This window comes from Arachis hypogaea, chromosome 2, assembly GCF_003086295.3.
Source record: "Arachis hypogaea cultivar Tifrunner chromosome 2, arahy.Tifrunner.gnm2.J5K5, whole genome shotgun sequence".
Lineage (NCBI taxonomy): Eukaryota > Viridiplantae > Streptophyta > Magnoliopsida > Fabales > Fabaceae > Arachis > Arachis hypogaea.
This window is the reverse complement of record NC_092037.1, coordinates 88732994-88752222: the sequence shown is the minus strand read 5'-3', so window position 1 is coordinate 88752222 and position 19229 is coordinate 88732994. Positions and strand designations below refer to the sequence as shown.

The 19229-nt window shown below is 34.2% G+C and overlaps 1 protein-coding gene across 1 annotated transcript; it reads left to right on the top strand.

Annotated features, from left to right (window-relative positions):
- Window positions 1-10996: 10996 nt before the first annotated feature.
- LOC112749940 (tRNA (cytidine(32)/guanosine(34)-2'-O)-methyltransferase) lies at window positions 10997-16312 on the top strand. Its single transcript, XM_025798385.3, has 12 exons — window positions 10997-11387; window positions 11656-11713; window positions 11802-11895; window positions 12297-12346; window positions 12726-12775; window positions 12967-13075; window positions 13376-13436; window positions 13529-13581; window positions 13918-14010; window positions 14608-14671; window positions 15325-15432; window positions 15875-16312. Exons 2-12 carry the CDS (start codon window positions 11687-11689, stop codon window positions 16120-16122), a joined length of 957 nt encoding a protein of 318 aa, XP_025654170.1. The 5' UTR covers window positions 10997-11387; window positions 11656-11686; the 3' UTR covers window positions 16123-16312.
- The last annotated feature ends 2917 nt before the right edge of the window (window positions 16313-19229 follow it).

Below are 19229 nucleotides of genomic sequence, written 5' to 3'. Positions count from 1 at the left end.
AAGCATTTTTGGAGCTACAAAAGTCCAATTGATGTGATCTCAATGGCGTTGGAAAGCTAACTTCTAGGGATTTCCAGAAATATATAATGGTTTATACGTTTTTTTGGATTGGACTGTCCAAACTGGGCGTTGAACGCCCAAACTACATCGTTTATGGCGTTCAATGCCTCAAAAGGACCAACCTCCTAAGTTGAACGCCCAAATTGGCGTTCAACGCTACAAGGGGAGCAAGGAAGCAACATATCTACACCCTAGTGGGTGTTCAATGCCCGCTCCTTCAAGTTGGACACCAAACTCAACCCAAACACTCACCAAGTGGGCCCAGAAGTAGATTTTCCCACCTTTAGCTTAGTTTATCTCATTTTTGTAATTTTTAATTATTACTAATGTCTTTTAGGTCTAGTATTTACTATAAATAAGGGACTTTCTTCCTTCTAAGGATTATGCCTCCTAGGAGGAGAAAAGTACATACACATTATTTCTATACATTATGAGCAACTAAACCTCCTAGATTAAGGTTAAGAGCTCTGCTGATTCCTATGGATTAATACAATTATTTTTATACTTCAATCTATATTTGATTCTATTATATAATGCATTGTCGTTCTTCATCCTTATGAATCTGGGGTATGACTCCCTGTTCTACATAAGTTCTCTATGAGTCCTGACCCAGATAATATTGAGCTATAGCTTGAGAGTGCATCACGGGTTCCAACAAGTTACTTGGGCTAATTGGGATATGTGACATGAAATCCTATTAGTCAGGGGTAATTGAGGTTCCTGTGGCTTTAAGGGCTAGAATCATTGAGTGTCAGTCTCTGATCCGGAAGATCCGACCTTATTTGTGGCGTTTTGAGTAAGATCATCAAGATATTGAATTGCGTGCACTTCATCCTCTCCCAGATTGATCTAGCCTATTTGGGTGTCTGGTTTGGACCTAAGGAGATTAATGACCACGACCAATGGTTTAATCACTTACAGCCTTGCCATTGAAGGAATCATTCATCATTGGAGTAGTTAGTATGACATGTTGATCCAGAAGAATAAGCATCTCCGAAGCCTTAACTGATCTCTCATTACTGTTTCTACGTTTTATTATTATTGCTTGTTTATGCGCCCACAAACAAACAACAATTATCTTTCTATTTGCCTGACTAAGATCTGCAGGATAACCACAGCTTGCTCAATCCGGCAATCTTCATGGGATTCGACCCTCACTCACCTGAGGTATTACTTGGATGACCCGGTGCACTTGTCGGTTCAGTTGTGCGAGTCACAAATTCGCGCACCAAGTTTTTGGCGCAATTGTCGGGGATTGTTCGAGATTGACAAACTAACGGTTGTCTTACTCCTTAGATCATGTACTTTTTATTGTTTTTCTTTTGCTTGTGTTTCTTGTTAAAAGTTTTTAAATTTTCCTTGTGTCTTTTCAAAAATTTCTTTTTCAAAAACTTATCTTTCGTCATCCTTTTGTTTTGTTTGAGTATTGTGTCAAATTTTAAGTTTGATGTTCTTTCGGTTTTTGGTGATTTTTCTTTTCTTGAATTTCGGAAATTATTCTTGTTTTCTTTCTTTGTGTTGGAATTTTTTAGGTCTTTGCTCTTGTTTGATTTCAAAATTTTTAAGTGTAGTGTCTTTTAGTGTTTTTCCTTTTAATTTTTCAAAATTATTGCTATTTAATTTCAAAATTTTTAAGTTTGGTGTCCGTCTAGTGGTTTTCTTTCCTTTTTTATTTTTTATTTTTCGAAAAAAAATATATATATATTTTCGAAAATATATTTCTATCTTGGTTTCAAATTTTAAGTTTGGTGTCTTAATTTAGTAATATTGTTTTTCTTATTTAACTTTTCTATCTTTAAAAATCTTTATCTTATCTTTTACTTTGATTTTCAAAATTTTGTTATCTTATCTTTCTTTTTAATTTCAAATTTTAAAAGTTTAGTATTTGGTTAATTTTTCTTTCTTTAAAATTTGAATTTTTAAAATCTTTCTTTGACTTTCTCTTTTTAATTTTGAAATCTTTCAAAATCAAATCTTCTATCTTAAATTTTTAAAATCTTATCTTATCTTGTTTGATTTTTTCTTTCCAAATTTAAATTTTTTAAAATCTTTGATTGACTCTTTCTTTTTAATTTCAAAAATTTTCAAAATCAAATCTTTTATTTATTTTCAAATCTTGTTAGTCAATTATTTGTTTATTTTGTTTTAATTTTAAAGTTTGGTGTTCCTTTGGTCTTTCTTTCTTGAATTTCAAATTCTTTAAATTTTCAAATCTTATTTGATCTTGTTTCTTTCTCTTGACTCTTTCTTTCTAATTTTTAAATTTTCAAAATCTTATCTTGATTATTTCTTCTCTAATTTTCAAAATTTTCTTTTTAATTTCAAATCTTTTTAATTAATTGTTGCTTTATCTTGTTTTAATTTTAAGTTTGGTGTTTCTTTGGTCTTTCTTTCTTTCAAATTGGAATTTCAAAATCTTTAATTGACTTTTTCTTTTTAATTTTTGAAATTTCTAATTATTTCTTTTCCATTTTTTCTTATTTATTTTTGAATTTAAAAAAAACTTTGAAAATCCTTTCTTTTGATTCTTGCATTCTTGTTTCTTTGGGATATCTCACTGGGAGCTTTCTAGACTTTGACATAGAGGCTCCTCCTATTTTTTTGTCTCTTGTTTGCAAATGATCACAAAAATCACTATGAATCAGAATGAGGGTGCTCAACCCAGAAGATTCATGGGGTCTTATACAGCCCCCACTCCTGACTTCTATGGAAGGAATATTTGTATACCACCTATTGGAGCAGCCAATTTTGAGTTCAACCCACAGTTGATGACTTTAATGTAGCAAAGCTGGCAGTATCATGGACTTCCACAAGAAGAACTCACAGAATTTTTTACAGACTTTCTGTAGATTTCTGACACAATACGAGCTGATGGAGTAGACCAGGATGTCTACAGGCTATTGCTCTTTCTGTTTGCTGTAAAAGGACAAGCAAAGAGGTGGTTGGATACTCAACCCAAATCGAGCTTGAAAACATGGATAAGTTAGTAAACAAGTTCTTGAACCAATACTTCCCCCCAAGGAGGCTAACCCATCTAAGACTGGACATTCAAGGCTTCAGATAAGAAAAGAATAAGCCTTTTCATGATGCTTGGGGCAGATACAAAATGATGCTACGAAAATGCTCCATGAAAATATTTTCAGAATGGGTAAAGCTGGAAATTTTCTTTTACAGACTCACAAACATAGCTAAGATGTCCCTAGATCATTCTGCTGGTGGCTTAATACACATAAAAAAGATAATTGACTAAGCTCAAGAACTCATTGAGACAGTTGCCAGCAACCAACATCTATACTCATCTTGTGGGACTTCAATGAAAGGAGAGGTCAAGAAGTGTCCACTGAATCTAACCCTCTGAAACAAAGTGAATCATTAACCCATTAGCTACACTTCCCACACAGCAATTGCTAAGTTTGCAAGAAGTGTTGCAGGAGACCCGAGCCTCCAACAAGAATATAGAAGCACGGTTGAACCAAGCTAAACAGTATTTGTCTGAACAGATAAGAGAAGTGTGCCAAGCCATCCAATTGGGGAGTGGAAGGACCCTAAACAACCAACTCAGAGCATCATCAATGGCGTTGAATTCCTAAAGAGGGATGGCACTAGCGTCCAATTCCTAGGAGGGGGTAACCCTGGCGTTCAACACCAAGAAAGGACCAGCAGTGGTGTTGAATGCCCAGAGAGGGGGGGAGGCACAAGCACCAGTTCAGAGGACATCCCCCTAGACATCTTGACAATCTCTTTTCAAATACTCTGGACACTCATCCTGCACTACCTAAAGCCCAAGAGTGCAAGGCCATCATAATGGATGTTGAATCCATACCAAAGGAGGAAGTACAAGCAGCTAAAGGGTCAGAGCAGAGAGAAGCTCCAGAAAAGGTTGAGGTTACACTATCACATGCTTTCTCTATGACACCTATCCAAGAGCCTGAAGCACCACACTCTCAGAAGCCCCAAAAGGAGACCAAAGATGAGCACTGCTCATAGTTCTTAGAAGTCTTTAAGAAGCTGCAAACCAATATTCCTTTTGCCAATGTTTTGAAGCAAAGGCCTCTCTCTATTAGAAGAAACTTCATTGATAGTGAGAAAGGCAACTTGGTGCTAAGGTTACACTAAGGTTGGATGGTTTCCAAGGTCTTTAAACCTCCAAGACCCCCTGACAAGGGAGGTACTTGTGAGCAGAGTACAATACTGAAGCCTCCTCCCTTGGTAGAAACTCATACAGTTTCTCCAGACATCAAACCTAAGTTTGGTGTTGGGCAGTCTACCCACCAAGGAGGAAGGTCCTAAGAGAAAGATGCATAGAAAATGGAGAAACAATCCAACCCCTACCCTAACAAGCAAGATGAATCAAGCTGATAACAATACCAGAAAGCTTGTTAGGAGGAATTCACATCCGAGGGCACTAATCTTCTCCTCTTCTCCCATAGAGTCATTTCTTTTAAAAAACTGGAAGAAGAGGAAGAAAAGTCAATAATCAAGTGTCAAGCTAATGACATTAAAGAAGTACTTGTTGGGAGGCAACCCAACTATAAATATCCCTTAGTTTAATTCTGTTTTGCTTTTAGTTTTCTTTAGTTTGAGTTTCTTTTAGTAAATTTTTATTTATCATTGATTTTTATATTTTCCCTTGCTTTTTAACATTTGTGATCATGTGCAGCACTTAGAACAGAGGTAGAGACATTTAGGATTGAAAATAGAACACTATGGGGAGAGTCCCTTGCTGGTGTTGAACGCCAGACAAGGAGGAAGCTGGGCGTTCAACGCCCATTCAAGAGTTGAGAAGGACCATTCCTTGGTCCCCTTTGGGCATTCAACGCCCACTAAGGAGCATGCACTGGCATTGAACGCTAGTAATGGAGCAAGGCTGGGCGTTCAACGCCAATAAGGGATCCAGTTCTGGCGTTTAAACGCCAACAGAGGACTAAGTTGCTTAGGTACAAGTAAAGTTTCTAAGTTTGGTGTTGCAGAACGAGCTCTAAGTGTATATTAGTATCAATGGCACTAAAGAGAAGTGAATTATCTTCATAGAAGAGCACAACCTGAGCAACAATCAGTATTGAGGTGGTTGAGTTTCATTCCCCCTTTCTTTCTGCTTTTTAGTATTTCATTCTGTTTTCTATTTTCTATTCTAGCTTTTGCATGATCACTCCTAGGATTTATTTGCTTTAGTAGTTTATTTTCAAAATTTTTATGGTTATAAGATGTCTCATGCATCACCCACTAGGCTTAAAAAGAAAATTTTTTGAAAAAGAAGTAGTAAAATACATAAGATCTTGAGTTATATCATGAGTTATTCCAATTACTTTGATGTGGTGGCCTTGCCTTTACTTCCTAAATGTATGAATTAACTGTGCATAATTTATGTTGAAGTTTAGCATATTGGCTCTTGAAGAACAGTGAATTGAGAGAAGTATTATTGATTTTCTGAAAAATAAAAAATATTGATTCTTGAAGCAAGAAAAAGCAACAAAAAGAAAAAAAGGAAAAAAATTAAAAAAAATTTAAAAATAAAAATTAAAAAATAAAAATCTCAAAAGAAAAGAAAAGAGCAAAGATCCAAGGCTTTGAGCATCAATGGTTAGGAGGGTTAAAAATTGGCCTAAAAAACTCAAATTGAGTTGCTATCCCCTAACTATATGCTTGTGGTGTGAAGGTGTCAAGTAAAAAGTTTGAGACTGAGCAGTTAAAGTCATGATCCAAAGCTAAAGAGTATGCTTAAGAACTCTGGACACCACTGTCTGGAAATTTAAGCAAAGCTAAATTCAAATCCAAAGGGTTCCTCCAGTCAAGTGCCTGTGGCGTTTATGTATCCGATAGTAATACGGAAAAATAAAACGCTTAGAGTCACGGCTAGGCTCAAAAGGTGCAAAGCACCAAAAGAAGATGTGTTCAAGAATCAAGAAGAGCTAAAAGAAGAGAATTAATAATATCATTCGGATTCTAGTTCCAAGGGATGCCAATACTTCTGAGTTTCAAAGGAAAGTAAGATACCAAAATTGTTCAGAAGTAAAGAGCTAATAGCCCCATTCAATATTTGGAACTGAACTTCATTGACAACTCTGCGACCTATTGTATTTTTCTCTTGCAATTGTCCTACTTTGTTTTTGGTTGCATGAGAACAAGCAACAGTTTAAGTTTGGTGTTATGATGAGCGAATATTTTATACACTTTTAGGTTCATTTTCTTAGTGTTTTCAGTACATTTTATCAAGTTTTAGTATGTTTTAGTAGGTTTTAGTGCAAAAATCACATTTTGGATGCTACTTGGAGTTTTTTATATTTTTTTTATGATTTTAGGTGATTTTTGGGTGAAAATGATAAGTTTTGGCAAAGTCTAATTCAAAGGCAAAGAAAGGATTGCAGATGCTGTCAAATCCTGACTTCTGTGCATTCAAATAAGCATTTCTGGAGCTACATAGGTCCAATTGATATGATCTTAACGGCGTTGAAAAGCTAACTTCTAGGACTTTCCAGCAATATATAACATTTTATACTTTTATTTGGATTAGACTGTCCAAACTAGGCGTTAAATGCCCAAACTACCCCTTTTCTGGCGTTCAACGCCCCAAAAGGACCAACCTCACAAGTTGAACGCCAGTTACAAGGGGAGTAAGGAAGCAACATATCTACCCAACGCCCACTCCTTCAAGTTGGACGCCAAGTTCAACCCAAACACTCACCAAGTGGGCCCAGAAGCGAATTTTCGCACCTTTAGCTTAGTTTATCTCATTTTTGTAATTTTTAATTATTAGTAATGTCTTTTAGATCTAGTATTTACTATAAATAAGGGACTTCCTTCCTTTTGAGGATTATGCCTCCCAAGAGGGGAGAAGCACATACACATTATTTCTATACATTATAAGCAACTAAACCTCCTAAGTTAAGGTTAGGAGCTTTGCTGATTCTTATGGATTAATGCAATTATTTTTCTACTTTAATCTATGTTTGATTCTATTCTATGATGCATTGTTGTTCTTCATTCTTATGAATCTGGGGTATGACCCCCTGTTCTACATGAGTTCTCTACGATTCCTGACCCGAATAGTATTGAGCTATAGCTTGAGAGTGCATCACGGGTTCCAACAAGCTACTTGGGTTAATTGGGATATCTGACATAAAATCCCGTTAGTCAAGGGTAATTGAGATTCATGTGGCTCTAAGGGCTAACATCATAGAGCGTTAGTCTCTTATCCGAAAGATCCGACCTTGTTTGTGGCGTTTTGAGTAGGATCATCAAGAGATTGAATTACGTGCGCTTCATCCTCTCCCAGATTGATCTAGCCTGTTCGAGTGTTTGGTTTGGACCTAAGGAAATTAATGACCACAACCAATGGCTTAATCACTTACAGCCTTGCCATTGAAGGAATCATTCATCATTGGAGTAGTTAGTATGACGTGTTGATCTAGAAGAATAAGCATCTCCTAAGCCTTAAGTGATCTCTCATTACTGTTTCTATGTTTTATTATTATTGCTTGTTTATGCACCCACAAACAAACAATAATTATCTTTCTATTCACCTGACTAAGATCTACAGGATAACTATAACTTGCTCAATCCGACAATCCTCGTGGGATTCGACCCTCACTCATCTGAGTTATTACTTGGACGACCCGGTACACTTGCCAGTTCAGTTGTGCGAGTCACAAATTCGTGCACCATTGCTGCGACAGTTTCTAGCCATTTTGCTTCTCAACATAAACCACTGGAAGGGTATAGCCGTTTATGTACATTTGGAGTTCATGGGACCCCTCTCGCGGTCTATATAGTTTAGTGAAAAATTATATTTGCGTATGCAATATGCAAAAGTTGTATTTCGGTAAATTTGAGATCCAAATGATTTATTTTAGTCATTTGCCCCAAATTTAAGATGTTTTTATTTTTTATAAAATGTATTGAGGTAATTTGAGATTTTTTTAGAATTAAAAATATAAGAATTTAAAATTTTTAGTTGAGAAAAAAATTATAGAATTATGAATGTAATAATGAAAGAGAATTTCCTGAGATTTGATTCACGTTAAATTTAGAATTGACTTTTGGTGTACTTAATGATGGAAGATAGTTATAGAAAGAAATTAATTATATCAATTAAGTTAGGAGAATGATTTACACTCTCTTATCAATACAAATGTTATTAATGATATATCTTTATTTATTGTCTATAATATTTTGGCTACCTAACAATACTCATTATATATATATATATATATATATACACACACTAAGAGTAAATAGTCATTTATGACCATAAAAAATTTAGACGTTGACAAAACTAATCATAAAAAATTAAAATTAAAGTTATACTCATATAAGATAAGTTTTTTTCGACAAAAAACAATTGATCCTTAAATTTTTATTGATAATTCTGTAACTAATACCCCTCCCCTGCCCTAAATTGATTCATTCCCTTTCTCTTCCTACAATTGTCGCCGCCTATCATACCTCCTCCAAAAAATTTTTGAACTTTGCTACAATGGCTCGAACTCCAACAACAACTACAGCAACACTACCCCGCTCAGATGCAACAAATACAAAATGAAAACGAAATCAATGACCTACACAAATGGATATAGATAGATAGATAGATGAATAATGAATGTGATAGTACCAATGGAGGGCAAACGAGTAGTGCAAACAAGTGCTAAAGAAGTGGAAGGGTTGTTGCTATTACCGCCATCTCTAAGTCTCTTTGAAGCATCTCTGTTTTAGTGATCCTGAAGCGCCATTAACTGCTGTTGGCGCTTGCGACGCTTAGCGGCTGGGACCCACGTGCTCTTCATGTGGGTCTTGCACTCATACCCACGACTCTTGCAACAAGTCCTGCACCTCATGTGAGGGCAGTCTTCCTTCGCCTGGTTCCTGCAATCTTGACAGTTTATTCCAGTTGTTCTGCTTCCTGCTCCTCCGACTTCTCCCGCCGTAGCAGACCGCATTGCCATAACCGCCGATCTCGACAGAGACTGCTCATCAGATGCTCTACTGACGCTATGCCAAGCGCAATAACCGACGAGTAGAGATCTCGGTGGAAGAGAGGACGTGATTGATGGTGATGTGCTATCACGTGATGTTGTTGCTGGAGCTGATGCTCGTTCCATAGTTTGAAACTGCGGTACGTTGAAACATCGTCGTTGTGTTGCATCTGAGCGAGATAGTGTGATTGTTGTTGCTGCAACTATTGTTGGAGTTCGAGCCATTGTAACAGAATTTAGAGGCTTCTCGGAAGACAGTGACGGACCCAGAAATATTTTGCAATGGGGGCAAAAATATAATAAAATTTAAGTATAGATATATTTTTTTGTTTTCTACAATACTCAACAAATTAAGGATTAATCTGTTATGAATTTGAATTTCATTTAAAAATCTGTAATTGGCCAATGAGTTGCTACACATACGAGATGAAATTTGAATTCTCAACACTTACTTAAGTGGACAATGACTAAACTGATGACTCGACTAATTCAAATTGATTTAGATGTATTTAAAATTTTAAATTATAACTATCTATACATATTAATAAAAACTAAAAATATACGCACAATCACTTATAATTAAGTTTTAATTTAATTATCAACTAATTAATTAATATAATAAAATTAATTATCACTATTTTTTGAATTTATTTATTTATTTATTTTTTATTATTATACTAACTCAAATTTAATAATATAATAATTTTATTGTTATATGTTAAGTTCAATAACAAAATTTTAACATAAAACACAAGAAAATCATTTATATTTTATTTTAAAATAAACATAATATAACAACATATATATGTGTATATTTTAAAAATTCTATGGGGGCAAATGCCCCCTCTTCCTTGCACGTAGGTCCGTGCCTGTCGGAAGAGGTATGGTAGCCAGTAGGTGGCAATGACTATAGGGACAGAAAATGGATGAATCGATTTAGAACAGGAGAGAGTATTTACGAAATTATTAATAAAAATTTAATGATTAATTATTTTTATCAAACAAAACTTATCTTATATAAATATCATTTTAGTTTCAATTTTTCTTAGTCAGTTTTATCAGCATCTAAATTTTTTTATGATAAAAAATAACTATTTACTCTATATACTAGGGTTCTGCTACATTTCCAAAGGAATGATTCAGAAATGGGGAATATAATTCTCTTTGGATTAATTTCCATACTTGGAATGCTGGAAGTTGGTGAACCCATTCCTTATGCAGTTATGCTATTATTTCACCACGGTTCACGGAGAATATTAAATTAAATGACTAACTATTGATTAAAAATTATAAATTATATTGATCGTCTAATCTTTTTTCTAATTTTATGGCATAAAAAATAATTTTTTTTACTTTTTATCAATTATGTTTTGTAAAAAAATATAAAAAATATATACACAAAAATAATATATAAAATAATTTTCTTAAATACGAATGGTATATTTTTAAACAAAAACCCAACTCAATCGTCGACTATTTTCATAAAGAACAATACGAATTCATTATAAATAAAAAAGACACCTCGATTCTAATATTATTATTTTGGAACAATATCAACTCTCTATTAAAAAATATGTCACATGACGACAAAAATTAGTTTTTATGAGACTAGTTATTTTCAAAGTAGGTTTATTATTTTTTAACGCCAGTTCATTTGGTCATTAGAAACTAGTTTGGCTGATCATTATTCACTGCTAGAGCAGCCATATCTTCCATTTCCACTTCCACCACCGCCATTGCCAAAAGCCCAAAGTTCTCTTGGACATATAAAAAAAGTAGCTTCCCTCTTTCTTTTATAATTTTTGGTCAGGCCTCTCTTTCTTTCTTGATTCTGCTTAGGGTTGTTCATGGCCCAGATTAGTTCAAAGGTTCCGCCCATACCCAATTGGTTTGAGTCAAATTTTGTCCGAATTCATTTGGATCCGGCTGAATCCGATATAAAAAGAAATCTAGACCCGGCTAAAGATAAAATCAAGGCTCGAGTCAGTGGACACGGTCCGGTTGAACCAGAATTAAAAAATTAGGAGGATTAGGGCACCGGCACACACAGCTTCCGCTCCCCGCCTCCCCGGCATTCTTCTTCTTCGTGCTTTACTGTCTCGTCCGTTCTTCGGCCGGTCAGCCACGTCCGACGGCCACCACCAACCACCAGCCAGCCAGCCATATAAGTCACCATCGGTCTACCACAATTCGCAGTTTCGCAGCTCACAGCCTCACCAGTCACCAATACGATTCGCCGTTGATCACCGCACCGTCACACCGGATACATCTGGTTTCTCGTTTCCGTCATCGTTGACAGTTGCTGCCGCTGGCCACTAGCCCGTGGTTGTTCATTGCCAGCAGCGGAGCAGCTAACTGGTAAACCTTTAATTTAATTCTAAAAGCCCATTGTTGTAAATAATGGGGGTGTTTTGGATAAATAAAAAAATATAAATTAAAGATAAAAAGCAAAAACATGAGCAAAAGCAACCCAATCAAAATTAAAGGTCATAAAAACAATCTAGTTCGTTATGGTGTCTTGTTGTTGTTGTTGTTGTTTTCCTTTTGTTATGCAAATAAGGTGTTTGATGCAATGCCTTTATGTGTCTATGTGTGTTTTATGGTATTTGTTGTTTTTGCTTTTCAGGATTAGCAGTTTGGAAAGTGAGAGAGAAATTATGGGCAAAGCATCAAGGGATAAGAGGGTGTTGTAGAGATTGGTTCCCACTTTCTGAATTTGCTGTTTGTGTTTTTGGGCTTCCCTTATATGTTTAGCTGAATTGGCTTTTGCAGGATATATATTACCGGAAAGCAAAAGAAGAAGGTTGGCGTGCTCGAAGTGCCTTTAAACTCCTTCAGATAGATGAGGAGTTCAACATTTTTGAAGGTGCGTGTTTTAATTGGTTATTCAAGGGACATGGAAAATGTTAACTAGCTAGGTGAATTTTTCAGTTTTCTTTTTAATTTGTTTTATTAATATGTTTTTGTATGGATGGTATTGCCCTCTGTCCTGTATTCATGAGTTTGATAATGTCATTACCCCATTATGTGTTAGCCCAGTAAATAGAAATTGAAGTCAACAATAGACAAGTGACTTTCTTACACTCCTTTTTCATGTGACTTCTTGGGATAAATGGATTTCTTACTTGTTCTTGTCTAAGAAATAATGAAATGTTTTCAATTAAAATTTGGTTTTGTACTCGAGTCTACTACAGATTGATATGGCATTGTGATTCCTTATTTCTATGTATGTATTACATTATGTGAAACAAATTCAAATTCTGGCAGGAGTGAAGCGTGTTGTAGATTTATGTGCTGCCCCAGGTAGCTGGAGTCAGGTACTAGTGACTGGAAATGATCACTGTTTTGGTATTTGAATTGTTAGCCAATATTATTCATTTAAATTATTTCATATTATGCACAACCACAAATGTTTTGAAAAGCATCTTTTGCTTCAGCAGCAGCAGCAACAAGACCAATCAACTGCATGGTTTTAAGTTTAAAGTACTTTAAACAATGTCATTACTAGCTAGACACAACTTTTTGTTTTTAGTTTATTCTGCTGAAATTATTTTAACTTTTAACATGATACTGGAGACTGGAACCGAGGTCAGTCCATGACACGGAGATATATCATCAATAGTAGAAGTACTAGAATAGGGATAACAGAGCTTGCACTATATGTCCATCTTCATAACAATCAATTCTTATGTTCAGGTTTTGAGTCGTAAAGTGTATCTCCCGGTTAAACTTGCACCTGATGCAAAGTAAGTTTTCTTTTCTTTGAGAGTGCTTTGTTTCCCACTCATATGTTCTATCGAATTTATAAAATAATCAAATCAATGCTTTTGAATATTCAACGTGAAAGTGGTGTGCTTTATGTTTCTGAACATGATGTAAATCATATCAGCTGGCTTTTTTGTCTTGGTTGTCAAATTTCTCCTCATTTTGATATCAGGGATGAAGATCTTCCTCTTATTGTAGCTATTGATTTGCAGCCAATGGCTCCAATTGAAGGTGTTATCCAGGTGCAGGGTGATATAACTAATGCACGGACTGCTGAAGTGGTAAACAGTAATACTGCTGTCATGCTGTACTATATTTATTTTGTTGGGCTGGGATGAGAATGTTTCACATATGCAATTGGAAAATTATACTTAATCTGTCTTATCTTATTATCTAAGCTGTGTTTCTTTTATACGGAAATTTGATCGAGAGTTCATCCTCCTTTTTATCATTTTTTTTTCTTTTCTCATTTCTTTTTTGAACAATGGAACTTGCAGGCTGCATGTTCCATCAGTTAATTTATCTCAATTCCCTATTGTACTAAAGTTTGAAAATTGTTTTCTTTATCATTTTTTATTCAGGTCATCAGACATTTTGATGGCTGCAAGGCTGACCTAGTTGTGTGTGATGGTGCTCCGGATGGTAAACAAAATATGATAATTAACTGCGTAGTTATGAAGCATAGCATTTATGTTATTTAAGTAGAAAACATTTAATTGTAAGTGATTTTGCAGTTACTGGGCTTCATGACATGGACGAATTTGTTCAGTCCCAACTCATACTTGCAGTAAGTTTTTTTGTTCTTATAACCTTCTCATCTTTTGTTCTTTCATACGTGCTTGTCCTCTAAGGCGCACCACATTGCATTTTTGTCCTATTCAAATTTGAAATTCAGGAGGAAAAAAATTTTGAGGGTTATGAAGAACTGACCATTCTTTTGTTATCTCTTGTGAAATATATATATATATATATATATATATATATATATATATATATATATATATATAGTTCTCATTTTCAATTAATTCACTTTATTTTCTTAATTGGCTACTAGTTCGGTTATTATATTTGCCTCAAATGGATTTGCCTGGCTACTTGATGCTAACCAGGTTACTCCTTACAGGGTTTGACAATTGTTTCCCATGTCCTTAAGGAAGGAGGGAAATTTATAGCAAAGATATTTAGAGGAAAAGATACAAGTCTTTTATATTGTCAGGTATTTAAAATTTCTCCTCAGGCCCTTATTGTAAAGATTGTAGGAAGTTGGAACTTAAGCATTCTTTGCAATTGCTAAGCTAGTATATATTCTACCAGTCATTCTTCTTTGGTACGTATGTTTCACATTGAATGATACTCAAGCCAAAAGGAATGGAAGTCGTCCAAATACTACAAGACTGATGAGATGAATTCTAAAGGGGAAAGTGAGCTGAATGATAAAAATCAACTTAGTACTCTAAAAAATTAAAGGAAAGCTATTGATTCATTTTCTTGAGAAATATAAGCGCACTTGTAAATTTAAAAGATTTTCTTTAATAAAAAAAGAAAGTAATATTGCTTCGTTCACTGGTAGCATGCTTTTTGTCTAGTTAGAACTAGAAACCTACTCATGGGTATTCAAAATTTTAGTGTCTACAGTTGTGCATGTGAATTGTTCATCATAATAAGATATGTGGTAAAGGTGCATCATTATATTTGTTATTGTTGCAGATCTACATTTATTACACATTTTTTTTTTCGTAGCAGCTTTTCATAAATTCCAGTTTTTATTATAAGCTTAGAGTCATCATTACATATTGCTCCTTTCTATTTGCAGCTAAAATTATTTTTCCCTGTTGTTACTTTTGCAAAACCAAAAAGCAGTCGCAATTCCAGCATAGGTAATTTCTTGTTTCCCATTTTCTTACTGTGTTATCTTTTGATATGCATGCTTTTATTCTCTTTACAAGTTTTGACATGGCTTAGTGTTAAGATATAATAATACTTATGTGTCTATATTCAATGGTTTAGAGTTTAGGGTTTAAGATTTAACACAAAGTAGGACGAGTCAATGCCATAGCAAGATAAGGCTTTTATTTTCCCCAACAGTTTAAAATTTTGAGGACATAGTTCATAAGATAATACCAGTGTTACTATAACCAAGTGGTCTGAATTTCAGTTTTTATTTTCCCCCGTTCTTTTAAATAAAAGTTCAATTTCAGCACAAGGTAGGACGAGTCTATGCCATATCCATGCTTCAATAACCAACGGCTCCATGTAAAGGAGTGTGTTAAAGTATTTATTCATTTATTGGGTTATATCTAAGTTATATTCATTTAAGTCTGATTGATTTGCACCTTCCAATAACTTCTTAATACATATATAAGACAATCTTTTTTGTCTTTGTATCTGCTTATAAATTATAAGTTGCTCGGAAAAATTTAAATCTCATACACCCTAAACTTTTCAAATTTCTTTTTTTTTTCCTCTCTTTTTTTTGGGTTGGTGGAGGGTTGTGTTTAATAATGCTAATCCCTGGTGTTCAAATTTGCAGAGGCATTTGCAGTTTGTGAAAACTATTCCCCTCCTGAAGGATTCAATCCAAAAGATCTTCATCGCCTTCTTGAGAAGGTTGGAAGTCCCTCAGGGGTAGATGATACAGGTATATTTTAGGTCCTTATATTAAATCTTATGAACATTCTTATAAATAAAAATGTTTCTTCGTTGAATTTACTCCTATGTAAAACCTAATATGCTCAACTATCACACACTCATATATGACACCAACATGTCCAATCACCTTCAGGAGACTTTATTTCACTAGGTAGGGTCAGGTAAATGGGACACGCAGAGAATTGTTATAGATCATATTTGTGTTGAGTCCACCTTATACTTAAAAATCTTTCTTAATAAAGTATTCCAAAGTTTTCTTGGATCACATTGGTCTATCCTCCATTTGATCCACACGCAACATTTTGATGCTATTTGATCCATTAGCCAATCCCATTTGGTAGGATAAGGCTGAGTTACTTGTTCATCATGTCATGTTCCTAGTCTAGAGTTTTATCATGCAATGTTTTGTTAATGTGTGTGGGGTTTTGCAGATTGTTGTAGTGGGTGGTTGGAAGGCCCTAACAAGGTGTATATACCATTTCTAGCATGTGGTGACCTTAGTGGATATGATTCTGATCGCTCATATCCACTACCTAAAGTTGTTGGGGGAACCTATCAGAGCCTTGATCCTGTTCAGCCCCCAATTGCACCTCCTTACAAGAGAGCATTGGAGTTGAAAAAGGGCACTAGTCAAGGAGGAGGAATCCGAGAACTTGAAAATCTCACATTGGATTCTTGATCATTGTTGCCATTTTGAATTTCTTTTTGGTTCTTCTTACCATTTGGTATGATTAGTGGAATGACAATTATTAGCGTACGTGTGACTTTAGTGCTTTTGTTTGTGTTCTGCTTGTGCCATCATTGCCTTGCCTGGCTAAGTCTCTTTTTTGTCACAATTTTTTAAAACCAATAGTCTTTTTCCCAGCTAAGATTCCAGGGTTATTCATAATAGTGGATGACGTTTTCATGTTGTTGCTTTGGTGAAGTTCTATCAATAGAAACATGGCAGAGACAAAGATAAAATAGTGTCAATAGTATATACCCAAATAAAAATAAAAGGTGACAATATTTGGGGGAATATTCATTTTGTTCTCTTTGGAGGTTGAGTCTTGACAAAACTTTAGGTGTGTAGTTTGCGTTTTTATTTTTTTGTCTTTTTAGTATATTCTGTTTTTAAAATTTTATGAAAAAATGAAAAATAATGAAAACAGTAAATTTATATTTTTTATTTTTATCTTTTGTTTTTTTCTTTCATAAAATTAAAAAAATACTGAAAATGAAAAATGTAAACTAAATACATTCTAAGTTTTGTCTTGAAATAATCCTATAGTTTTTTTTGTTTTTAACTTTTATTTTCATGTTTTCTCTTCTAAAAAATTTGTGGAGTGATGGTAAAATAATGATATTTGGTTGTGTAATAAAAATAAGGTGAACGTTTTTTCATCCCATTTTTATTCTCTAATCAAACATATCCTAAAAGTAAAATCTTGTGTATGTTTTCATTATTTCTTTTAACAAAGTCCTATATTGGGGAATAGTAAAAATACAAAAATAGAAAATAAAAACCTAAGCCAAATAGTTCCTTGCAGATTCGAATTTTGGAATAAGTTTTACTGAAAAATAATATTTGTCTTTTTCACAGACACTATTAGGTGAGAGTTTCTAGCACTCAGCTTTTGTGCTCTTTTCTCTTCTTTCTAATTGAAGTTTGGAATCACTGTACTTGACCTTATTAATGCCGTAGATCGTTGGTAAGGTAAAGGTTTTTGAAAGGAAGATTGGGTGTCTATGGCAATAATAATAAGAAATTTTTTTAGTAAAAAGTAAAATTGGATAAAAATTAAAATTATAATTATTTTTTTTTAAAATGTACATTGTATATGATATTTTTATTTTTTAATATTTTTCTATTATAAAACATAATTTTTACTTTTTAACCGATTTCACTCTCCACCCTAACATTATCCTAATAATTACAAAGTATGTGAATAAATTTTGCATTCAACAGAGTTTATTTTGTACTATAGTGAAGATTATGACTTGCACTACTGGGTTCCTTGAGCAATAGGCAATTTGGGGTGCATCACTCATTTTGGTTTAAGAAATGTTGTAAAGTGGGTGTCACTTAGGGGACAATCACTGATTTTAAGGATATGGCTGGCAGTGGGTTTTTTCTTCTTTTTTTTTATTATTTAAATGTTGGAGGGAATAGAATAGGCCCACTAGATAGATAGACGAGAATGCTTCTTCTTCTGTCTATGAGCTATGTAGGGTAGCAATGCTATCATAACAAGAATTTTTAGCAAGCATCTTGAGTGGTTAAGTTCAAATATGGCCCCACAACAACACATTGAAAATTTTATTGTGGCTTATAATATTGAAGTCCATCATCATCATCATCACCAAATATTGGTTAATTTAGAAATTAGAAGTGGAATTAGTACCATGAATTTGTTATCAAGAAGACGTTTTAGGTGAGGTGCGTTAGGAGTTAACATTACTATAGACTATAGTACTCATCTTTTGCTTTGTTTTGTTTTGTTTTTTGTTTTTTTTTAGTTTTTTCTTTTTAGAGCGATTCCATAATCATGTAAGAAATTATTCTCTCGCAATATTCTTCTTAAAATATTATAAATGACTTTTTATCTAAATTTATTTAGAGTGACTAAGATGCTTTCTTTTATTCATTTTCTCTTGAAAATAGAACATTTTTATTATAAAAATAATCAAAGAAATTTATTTCTAATTCTCCTAAAAAAAAATTAATTTTCTATTTAATTAATTTTTAAAATTCTTTCATATATTCGTGTGTATGCACGCACGTCAATACAAATTAACAAATTTAATTAATTAAATAAAAGGGTAAAACGCACAATTAAATCAAATGGAGTTCTAAATTACACAATTCACTCAAATGAGAAAACGTTACATGAATCTCCCATTAGAACGTTTCTATACAAATCGAATGAGTCTCATTCGATTTGTCAACTCTCACACTAATTTGAATCAAGATAACTCGAATTACTATAAAAAAATGCAAATCGAAGCTAACTAACTCAATTTATGCATGCATGCATGCTACCCTAGTAAATCGAATCACATTGATTCGATTTATGCATGCAATTCACATCTCTAGCAATTCGAAACAACCTGTTTCGATTTACTCCTTGTGTTGTCATTATATAATTCGAATGGGACTGATTCGAATTACCATGAAGTAATAAATCGAACTAGGAAAATTCGATTTACTATGAGACCAACGTATATAAATATGATATGAACGTGAATTCCTTATGAGAGTGAAACACAATGGCTAGAGAGGATAGTTTTTTAATGTTGGTGCACTATAGAGGGTCGATTAAGAAAAAACACGCTCTGGAATTAAGTTTACTGATAAGGATCACCTTAGTGTTTTTCTGAAACCTACAACGAGCTTTACTGAGTTCTATAATCCAAAAACTGGAGTTGCAAGGCGTGAAACGGATTGAGAAGTTATTCTATCGAATTCCGATTTTAGTTTTGCGAGATGACGTGAAATACGATTCGTTTGTCATAGGGAGTGACGAGGTTCAAACCGGAATCCTCAAGCTCCAGCAACGGCATCCTATTCTAGTTCGAGGCCTGTTGGTGCCTCTTCACCCGTGCCTGTGATTGCACCTGAGGCAATGGTAGTTGCCTCCCCGTCCTTTGCAGCTGATCTAAACCGCAGTGGTGATAGAGAAGTAGGTATTACTGATACGGCGCCGGTTTCATTACAGGGTGGAACACCGAATGGTACAGATGATATACTGCGAGATGATGATGATGTGGATCCGGACATCATTGCCGATGATAATGGTGATGACA